Source organism: Dasypus novemcinctus, chromosome 10 (genome assembly GCF_030445035.2).
Source record: "Dasypus novemcinctus isolate mDasNov1 chromosome 10, mDasNov1.1.hap2, whole genome shotgun sequence".
NCBI lineage: Eukaryota > Metazoa > Chordata > Mammalia > Cingulata > Dasypodidae > Dasypus > Dasypus novemcinctus.
The window spans coordinates 99,685,170-99,695,856 of NC_080682.1; the positions used below are offsets into that span (position 1 = coordinate 99,685,170).

At 37.7% G+C, this 10,687-nt stretch overlaps 1 protein-coding gene and 1 pseudogene across 1 annotated transcript; one reads left to right on the plus strand and one right to left on the minus strand.

The window, feature by feature from the left end:
* Window positions 1-257: 257 nt before the first annotated feature.
* On the plus strand, window positions 258-1,220 carry LOC101430400 (olfactory receptor 51H1-like). Its single transcript, XM_023588002.3, has one exon. It carries the CDS (start codon window positions 258-260, stop codon window positions 1,218-1,220), a length of 963 nt encoding a protein of 320 aa, XP_023443770.3.
* Window positions 1,221-8,156: 6,936 nt separating this feature from the next.
* On the minus strand, window positions 8,157-9,117 carry LOC101430831 (olfactory receptor 51H1-like; annotated as a pseudogene).
* Window positions 9,118-10,687: the final 1,570 nt, after the last annotated feature.

A 10,687-nucleotide genomic window follows, 5' to 3' on the forward strand; every position in this document is an offset into this window, starting at 1 on the left:
CTGAAAACTGGGTGTTGGGTCTTCTCTTCTTTTTTCAGATGAACTAGTTAAATCATCAGGAAGGAAATTTATCTTAGATGATTGCCTGGGAAACAAAAAGAAAAACTGATACAAAAACTACATAGACCTTGTTTTTAATATATTCTCTGCTCTGCTGTTTTCTATATGCATTCATAGAGGCATTTGCCAGCTTTGGGTGAGAACATATTTTCAATTTAGGAGCTGGGAGCTAAGTGAGAGATCCTGCCTCACCCAATATGGAGAATACTGTGATGAGCTCTAATGCATCGCATGCCACCCACCATAGTTTCATTCTGACAGGTATCCCAGGGATGCCAGAAAAGAACCCATGGATGGCCTTTCCCCTGGGATTGCTCTACACACTAACTCTGCTGGGAAATGGCACCATCTTGGCTGTCATCAAGGAGGATCAGAGTCTCCATGAGCCCATGTACTACTTCCTCTGTATTTTGGCTCTGACCGATGTTAGTCTGTCCATGTCCACCTTGCCTTCCATGCTCAGTATCTTTTGGTTTAATGTCCCTCGGATTGCTTTTGATGCATGCATCACACAAATGTTCTTTATACATGGATTTGGAGTGGTAGAATCAGGAGTTTTAGTGTCCATGGCCTTCGACAGATTTGTAGCCATTCGAGACCCACTGCGCTATGCTTCCATCCTCACTCATGGAGTCATCAGCAAGATTGGAATAGCTGTCCTCACCCGGGCAGTCTGTGTGGTCTTCCCTGTGCCTTTCCTTATCAAGCGGTTACCCTTCTGTCATTCCAATGTCCTGTCTCATTCCTACTGTCTCCACCAAGATGCCATGCGGCTAGCCTGTGCCAGCACTCGTGTGAACAGCCTCTATGGCCTCATCATCGTCATCTTCACATTGGGGTTGGATGCCCTTATCATTCTTTTTTCTTATGTGCTCATCCTGAAGACTGTGCTGGGTATTGCCTCCAGAGCAGAAAGGCTCAAAGCCCTCAACACCTGCCTCTCTCACATCTGTGCTGTGCTCCTCTTCTATGTTCCTCTCATTGGTGTTACCATGATTCACAGATTTGGGAAGCATCTGTCACCAGTTGTGCATACCCTCATGGCCAATATCTACCTGCTGCTTCCCCCTGTACTAAACCCCATTGTCTATAGTATAAAGACCACCCAGATTCGAAAGCGGATCATCCAAGTGTTCCAGAGAAGAAAGAACAAGGTCTAGTGGAGAGGAACCACATATAAGATGCAGATATTTAATATTTTCATTTTCAGCAACTGGGAGATTTAATATTTCCATTTTCAGCAGTTACAACACAGTCAAATTATCTGGTAAAATGCAAGTGTGGGAAAAGTTTTGTAGGTAAAGATACTACACAGGTGATTTTTAAATTCTGAGATAGTCTTTAATTTAGAATGTATACACATTCAAAATCCAATTTAATTCACTAATATAATTTTTCTTTGAAACTGGAGATGAATGTCAGCGATGACATGTTATCACCTGTTGATCCAGATAACACTAGTGTTAATTCATGTAACATTTGCAATATTTTTCTTTAACTACTAATGTAAAAAAATATATAAGAATGATTTAAGGAGTTCCATTGCACTGTTAAAGAACTGGATCTCTGAGTTAATTTTTTTTTCTTAAAATAGAGCAAAGAAACTCTCACAGGACCAAATAATATTTATCTTTATTTTTAGAGTAAAAATTTAGTTTAGTTTTAGAGTAAAGGATTCCTATGTTGAAATTAAAGCAGACACATCTGTGGTTACTTTTCTTTTACATGATAGCACCTCTGTTGATTTGTAATAGTTTCTACTTTACACCACAGGCTTAGTAAAATAATAGGTGCTCAGACTTTGTTCTTTATGACCTAGAATAAGTTAGGTCTATTATATCTGTACTAGAGACTCTAGTAAAACTTTATCCAGTAAAATTTCTGCTGGTCTTTGTATGAAGACAAGTGTAAATGTACAGCACATGGAAAACGTATAAGAATATAGTTGAACTTTAAGTGAGAGGTTCAGCTAGCCAAGGTGAAAGTAGATACAGATAATTTAAGACTAAAATTGCAAGCCTTGATACAAAATTTACATTTTCAATGGACAACCCTTAAAATTTATTCTTTCCCTGGGCAGAAGGCAAATATGCATGTTTAGGTACAATTTTACATAAGCCAAACCTCAGGACAGATGCTATCTAAATGGAGAACTTAAATCCCAGTCGGGCACATTATAATCTATTGGGCCACAAGAAGAAAATAACAGACCTTTTACTTTTATTTAAGTTTTATTTCAACCTTCAAAAATGTTTATTTTTCTTTATAAAGTACAATGTACATAATATATCAGTAAAGTAATATAGGTATTTAATTTGTGAATGAATAAATATGAATACATTAAGATGTGTCCATTTTTTATACAGATGCATAATCAAAAAAAGTTGAAAGCTACCTAGACCAAAGATAAAAATCCACCATAAAATACATTTACAATATTCAATACTGTGATAACGGAGGTATTTCGTTGTGTGTGCTCTTTGAATGCCTTTATCTCTGATGTGGCTAGGAAGTAGTAAGATCAAAAATCTAAATTTTCTCCCCCAAAAGTCAATTTAAATACTCAAAATCCTCACAACAACAAACTCTAAGTTTTCCTTGGCTTAGATCTCATTTTAATTAGCAATTCAAATCATTTCCCCATAATTCTCCTTCAGTTGATTTCTCTTAGGTAAATTGCATATTTTAACAATCCTCTAATCTTTCTGCTAGTTTTATGGCAGTCTTTCCCCTACTTTCACTTCCTCCTCCCACACAGGATGTGAATATTTCTCAATGTTTTCTTCTTGTCATTCTATTACCTTAGTGAATCTCTTCATTGAAGATGCCATCCATGTTAATGGTTTTAAAATACAGCCCACAGTGATCTCTCTCTTTCTCTCTCTCCATCCTTCTCCCTCTCTCTCATCCCTATCTCTATCTCTATCTATTTCTCTCTCTCTGTCTTTCTCTCAATATTTAATTCCTCATATTTAACTGCCTTTACATAATCTCTGTATGGAATATTTATTTAACCCAGTTACAACACAAACAGATTTAACTCTTCCTTTTTTTCCCTCAGTAATTACCTTCTATTTCTTTCTTTAAAGGCACAAGCATTCTCCATTTGTACAGCATTCAAAAACACACTGACACATATCCAAACAGAAACTAAGTCCTTAAGTCTATGATTTTTCTGTGGCATCTCCGTCCACGGCTATCACTCTAGCTTAGTCTCCTTGAAGACATATGACACATTTTTATACCAGAATTATAGGGATGGGGTAGGAATAGTGGTAGAACATTTCCCCAGGGGCAAAAAACAGAACAGGAGATAAACAACATCTAAAACAAGAGCCTTAAAAACACTATTGATGTCAAACACATAACCAAGTTTATTGCTTGTTAATGAAGGATATAGCAGACAGCTCATGCTTGTTCATAAAAGTTTGGGGCTAAGTGATTTATCTATCCTATGTGTAAATGTTTACATTCGTATCTAGACTGCTGGCTTCATATCCTGTTTTTTTTCATAGAGAGGTAAACCTGTTATAGCCATAAATTGTCATGTGTTTAACACTTGTCATCAGTTAATAACTAGGGCACAATTCAAAGCTATCTTCAGACATGAACCATTAACAGAAATAACGTGATATTGATGTGGGCTATGGGTGGGAGGCTCTTTGTCTCTTTAGAGGCAACCTAAGCTGTCTGACTTGTGGGTGTGAGACCATAAGAGGCTGCAGTCCTGTCCTTGGTGACCATGGCAATGACTCCAGCCCCAGGAAACAGTTTAACAATGCAAGGTCTATAAACTTTAAGTATTCAGGGGAAATGCAAACAAAATACACTAAAAGCTTATCTAGAATGTATGAAGTCCATGCTAAAAGCTTACCTAAAAAGGAAACACTCATCCATTGCTGGTGGGAATGTAGAATGATGGAGCCATTGTGGAGGACAGTTTGGTGATTCCTCAGGAAGCTCACTATAGAAACTGCCATATGATACAGCAATACATTTCTGGTTATATATCCAGAATAATTGAAAGAGGCACATGAAGAGATATATGTGCATCAATATTCACAGAGGCATTATTCACTAATGCCAAAAGTTGGAAGCAAACCAAGTGTCCACCAACAGATGAACGGATAAGCAAATCGTGGTATATACATACAATGGAATATTACTCAGCTGTAAGAAGGAATGCAGTATTAACACATGGGACAACAAGGATGAATCTGGAAGACCTTATGTTGAATGAAGTAACCAGTCACTGAAGGACAAATATTACATGGCCCCACTGATATGACTTAAGCAAATTTAGTAGACTCACACAGCTAGAGTGTGGAAGATAGGTTTACAGGAGGCAGAAAGGGAGTAGAGGGTGGTGTGCTGGTGCTCAATGTGGGCAAAATCTATGATAAGGTGCAAGGGGTAGTTGGACAGTGAATGGGGGTGAAAGTGGTGCAGTAATGTGATTGGGTTCAATGGTGCTAGAGTGTGAGGGGGTGTAAGGTGGGGGGTTGGTTTGGATTATCAGTGGAACTGGGGGAGAGGGCTGAAGGAACAGGTTAACTCTGGAGATTTGCAGGTCTGTGATAAAACTACAATGGTGGGAATGTTCTTTTGAGAAATATGACAGAGTTTCAGTGGTGGGAGGATATGTGGTATAGGATGCACTTGGGGCATGCATCTATGGAATATGAAAGTGTTCATCTTGTCATAGTGTATTATTTCACACTATGTGTGTTATTGTTCACAATAAACAAAATATTAAACTCCAAAAAAAAAAAAAAAGCTTACCTAAGATGTGGAAGATATGTATGCTAATTCAAGCCTATTGAGAACTGAAACAAAGGGACCATTTAACCTTTCCTCTCTGTATAAAAGATCCTCGAAAGTCTTGTTCAGGGCTCTGAATTGAAACAGAAGGTTCCCGAGTCCGGCTGGCCCTCAATAAAACATTTTCCTTCTCAAAATCATTCCTGAGTCCTGGCCTCTCTATACACAAATAATTGAACCTCTCTCAAATTCTACAACATTTTAAATTTGGAAATCATCTTAAGAGCAAACTTACTGTGACTGTTGTGGAAGCAGAGAGAATCAATGATCATGTGTGGAAGACCAAGACTAAGTAATACTTTTGGGAAGGAAAATTTATTAACAACTGACCTGGCTCCGGAACTTTCCTGTTCAAAAGCCCAAACCCTGAATAGGATCTTTGGATTTCTTTTATACAGAGAATGTAGGAGTCTGGAGTCAAACGGTGGTGTTTATATACAAAAGGACTTTTTGTTAGTTTCTTAGAGTTTCAAGTGTTTTATCTGAGTTATCAGATAGGTCTTGAATTAACACACTCTCTAGGTAAGTCTGAATTAACACATACCCCCCCACACATATCTTCCACATTCCAGATAAGCTTGAATTAACATATTTAGCTTACACACACAGTCCAGGTTATTTATGAAGAAACATACAGCGCCCCCAACCCACAGCCTATATCACAACTACTGATAATTGGCCTGTGAATACTGGTTTTTGTATTTTGCATGATTATAAGAAAAACAAAATCAAAATTTTATCCTTGAACAAAAATACATGCCCATAGGCACAGAGACCAACTTGGAGATTATGTTATGTTGCCCTGTAATGCAAAGATCTGGCACAATTTGTTTAAATTTCTGCTTGGGAACAAAATTTTTCTTCCTCAGATACTTAGACTTCAAGATTGCTGCACACAGGTGGGGAGACCCATGCCCAGAGAGTGAGCTGCAAATGAGGAAATGAACAAGGAAGATGGGTTTGAAGAGAGAACTGTATGGAGAGAGGGCAAAGAAAATCTTTTAGAAGCTGCTGTGTAAATAAAACTATGGAAACAAAAGGATGTTCAAAGAGGGTTTCATCAAGTAGTGCATTTTATGGTGTAAAACCTCTCCATCGCTCATCAAAGAAACCTATGGTAAAAATTTAACTTATTCAAGAATATGAGCCAGAGATCTAGTTCACTGTGGGGAATTGGATCCCTGGCATCCTTGATTTGTAAAGATAATAGGATGTAATCCTTAACCTAGATCTCATCTCTTCAAGATTACTTTCTCTCATTCTAAAAGCACTTGTTTTTCAAAACAATCTTTAAAAAATAAGCAAATCTCCTCTATTCTCTACTCTGTGTGCCACCTCTTCTTCAATCTGAACCTTCTTTTAATGTCTTCACTTTTAGTGTCCACTTTATCACCTGTCAAGCACTCCGCACTCAGAACAGTACAGACATATTTGTACTCAATATATATTTATTGAATGATTAGCTGTCAATCTTCTTTGTTCACTGACATCAGCCGCATACATCCACTAGAACATTAACCACAATACTTTGAATAATATGCTCCAAGACTTTCTATCTACAGTGTACATATAATTGTTGGGGCTCTGTATTGTACATGACTGTCTGCTTTAGTTAATCAGCTAATAGTTCTCTCTTCCTTAAAACTCTCTCCTCACTTTGTTGCTAAAATATCACCAATCCAACTCTTCTTCCTACTTCTGGAATGTTTGTCTTCAATCTTTTTAAACAGTTCTTCCTATTTTTTTTTATTTCCATAAAATCAATGTTCTTCATAATATTGAAGTATACTTTTTTTTTACCTTGTCCCTTTCTCATGTTATAAAGCCTAGACTCCTTTTTTGAGCTATCAATCAATTTATGTATTGAACCAAAATACACAGATGTCTCATGAATTCCTCAAATTTAGCTTACCTAATACTGATTTCAGTCTTTCTCAGAACAAAGGTGTATGTAAATTGTTGGATGTCATCTCACACCGAGCCTCAAGCTGCCTCAGCTGAAACCACAAGGAACTGAGATGAGGTATTTCCACCAATCCCTGCACAAATTGCAGATTAGTGAGCAAAATGAATGATTTTTTTAAAGCTACTATTTTGGGATGATTTGTTAAGCAGCATCAATAACTGAAAGAGATGTGGTAACTGAATACATAGCTGCAACAGACATGTACATATGGGTAGGAAAATATACTTGTTATTTTACCTAGTTTTTAGAAGAACAAGGTTTCCCCCTTTTTTCAGCCCAGTAGTCACCCCTGTTGTAAGGTGAACCAAGAATGGTTGTGCTTGTATGCTCCTACATGTACTTATGTGAATATGTGTTATGGGTGTGTATATACGTATAGAATGTGAATGAGGTTATGTGGATCTAAGGGCATATACTTTGATGAGATTTTAGGTACATGTAAAATTTTCTGGGTTGCTATGCAAGTTGTTAAAGTGAATGTGTCAGTATTTAGACAGTAAAGTATAAAGTTATACATGTTTGAGATGTCTGAATCTCTATTACTGCATAGAGCCATGAATATGAGCATTTATGTGTGTGGGTACACATCTATTTGTACAGATTCATGTGTAAGTAATGCATGTATGAAAGTGGGTACACATTCATGGTTACATGTCTATATGTACATTTCACAAATGTCCTCTAGTATATAGTGCTTATTTCTGGCAATATGGGTACATGAAAGAGGTGATGTAGCATTCCAAAGACATTTGCAGTACAATTGGGACCATTTTCTATTTTTGATTGTCTGTATCTTTTTCTACTTCCAAATAATGCTTATTGAAGTGCTATTTTCTAAAGTTCTGCTTTTTTAAAATAGTAGAGTGGACAGTACATTAACATAAATTTATTATACTGTGTTGAAGTTCAGAAGTATGAAATGGGTCTCACTGAGCTAAAACCAAGGAGCCCTACTAAGCTAAGAGAGGTCACTCCTAACTCTTGAGCTAGAGGATGTTGAATTAAAGTATTTTAACAAATTTTAATCTACAAGGTATAAAACTCCTGGCCTATTTCTACTCAAAAGGATTTTTAAAAAAGAATCAGTAGCATCCCCTGCCTTCAGCTATTAAATACCAAGTCAGGAATACAGGGTTACAGGACAATGCATTGAGCAGTCCTTATAGACATCATTTTCACTCTGTGAGCAGGGGCTCTTCTTTTCCCAATTCAAATTATACAGAAAATGTGAAGAAAAGTAAACCTTTATTTCTCACAGTCATAATTGAACTTTTACAAAATAGATTCTCCCTCTCCCCTCATGGCTGACCTAACCATTAGCAGTGAATAAAATCTTGGTTTGAATAAAAATCTGGATGATCTTCCTTTGTATCTCCTTTGTCTTCACAGTGTAGACTACGGGGTTCAGCACAGGGAGCACAAGAAGGTAGGCATAAGCCATGAGAGTGTGAGTCAGTGGTGAAAGGTGGTTTCCAAAGCGATGAATGGCAGACAACCCAGTGAGTGGCACGTAGAAGAGAAGTACAGCACAGACGTGAGAAACACACGTATTGAGTGCCTTCAGCCATCCATCTGCTGAGACAATGGCCACTACTATTTGGAGTATGAACACATAAGGGACAAGAATGGAGAGGCAGTCAGAACCCTTGGTGAAGATGACAGCCATGAGGCCATAGAGACTGTTGACATGGGTGCTGGCACAGGCAAGGCGCATGACATCTTGGTGGAGGCAGAAGGAGTGGGAGAGGATGTTAGAGTGGTAGAAGGGGAGCCACTTGAGGAGGAAAGTCACAGGAAAGACCACACAGACTGCCCTTGTCAAGATGACTGCCCCAGTTTTGCAGACTGCACCATTGGTTAAGATGGTGCTGTACCTGAGGGGCTTCCAGATTGCCACAACTCTATCAAAGGCCATGGCCACCAGCAAGCCAGACTCAATAGCTGAGAAGGTATGAATGAAGTATATCTGAACTAGGCAGGAATCATAGGTGATGTACTTGCAGTTAAACCAAAATATGCCTAATATAGAGGGCAAAGTACAAAGGGTAAGTCCCATATCTGCCAATGCTAGCATACACAAAATGTAGTACATGGGAATGTGCAGGGAAGTCTCAGACTTGAAGATGGAGACGATTATTCCATTACCAAATAGGGCAATGGCACATATAGCCCCCAGGGGGAATGCTACCCAATAATATTTTTGCTCAAACCCTGGAATTCCAGAAGACAAAGTAAAGGTGTTAGAAATGGGAGTGGTTATAATCTGTCATGAAGCCAATATGACATAAGCATGAGGAGAGAGCTTGTGGGATCCTGGTGGATGGCTTCCTAAAAACACAATGACAGGATTAAGAATATGTTAGAATCTGACTTCCCAGGCAGTGGAGTTGCTTTATTTATACATTGGGTGGTGGAGAGCATAAGCAAAATCCAAATCTTGGAAAATTCTACTCCATGGTGTATACTATTATGGAAGTTTCTACACTCCAGGAGAAAATGACTCATATAAGTGAAAATAAGTCATATGCATTAAGCACATATTACAGTGTCAATTATGGGTAAAATTTCTTCTGCTTCTTCTGTCTTTTCCTCCCTCTTTCTAGTCAATATATTACAAGCTACTGATTCAGAAACTGAAAATATACTAAGAGAGAATCAATATTAAATGTGAACTATTTTTTCAATCACAAGGATGCCACTCCTACCTATTGCAATCCATTTGTCCAGAACTTTCATAAAGGCAATGGCTATTATATCTATGGCAGGAATAGAAATAGCCAGGGCATATGCCTATGTTTTGACTCAGTCATGACTCTCCTTCCCCAACCCAGGAACCTCTGATAAACTACATTGCCTCACTATAGAATTTATATTAAAATGGATAGTGAAATGTATTTGTCATGCACAATCTAGTAAATTTTTAGTAGGAGAAAGGGGAGTATGCTATAATTGGGAAAGCAACAACAGGAATCTTCTCATTTGTTCAGAGTAACTTCTTGTTGCAAAGAAAGTAAAAAACCCAGGGTTCACCTCTAGCCTCTTCCAGAATCAGGATCATCTGGCAATATCTTATTGCTATTGCTAAGGCACAATCCATAATGGTTTGTTACTCTGTTGGAGAGCATGGTTTAGAAGACTGTAGAAGATCAGGAATATATGCTCCTAATTCCAGCACCAGCAACTCAATTTAGTTTAAAGGGCCCCTTGATAGGGTCATAAGTATCTCCACCTTAAGACACTCATCAGTTGCAATCATCATTTGATTGGAATCAAGCTGACTATGGGACTCTAGATCCACCTCTCTGGGTTCAGATTACAACTCTGTCACTTGCCAGTATTTTGTTTAAATTACCTCCAGACTCCTTGGTACAGTCCTTTCATATGTAATGTGGAGACGAAAATATAATCTACTTAATGGGGTTAAGATAAGAATTAAAAATGTAAAGAACCTAAAAAGTAAAATATGTGCTTTTTATGATTATTTGGAATAAAAATTCTTCTCTTCAAATATTCCCAGCACTGACAATATTGTTGGTTTTTTTTTGTTGTTGTTGTTTGTTTGTTTTTTGGCTAGAGTTCTTTGTAATCAGAAGTGAAAACTGATAGACTGTTTTCATAAGCAAGAAATCACTTTTTTTTTTCTGTATCCCTTACAATGTTTGAATAATTTACCCTCTGCTCTGGAACAACCCAACACCCTCTACTCAGTCTACATGTACATCTCCAACTAACCCACTCTCATGATAAATTAGAAAACATATTTTTAGTGTTTAGAGAGTCTCTAAAAATCCTCTTTGAAAGATTTCTTGTTCAGATTCCCCCAACCTTAGCCAGGGTATT

Coding starts and splice junctions, on each gene's coding strand:
- LOC101430400 (XM_023588002.3), top strand. CDS start 258: ATGGAGAATACTGTGATGAGCTCTAATGCATCGCATGCCACCCACCAT.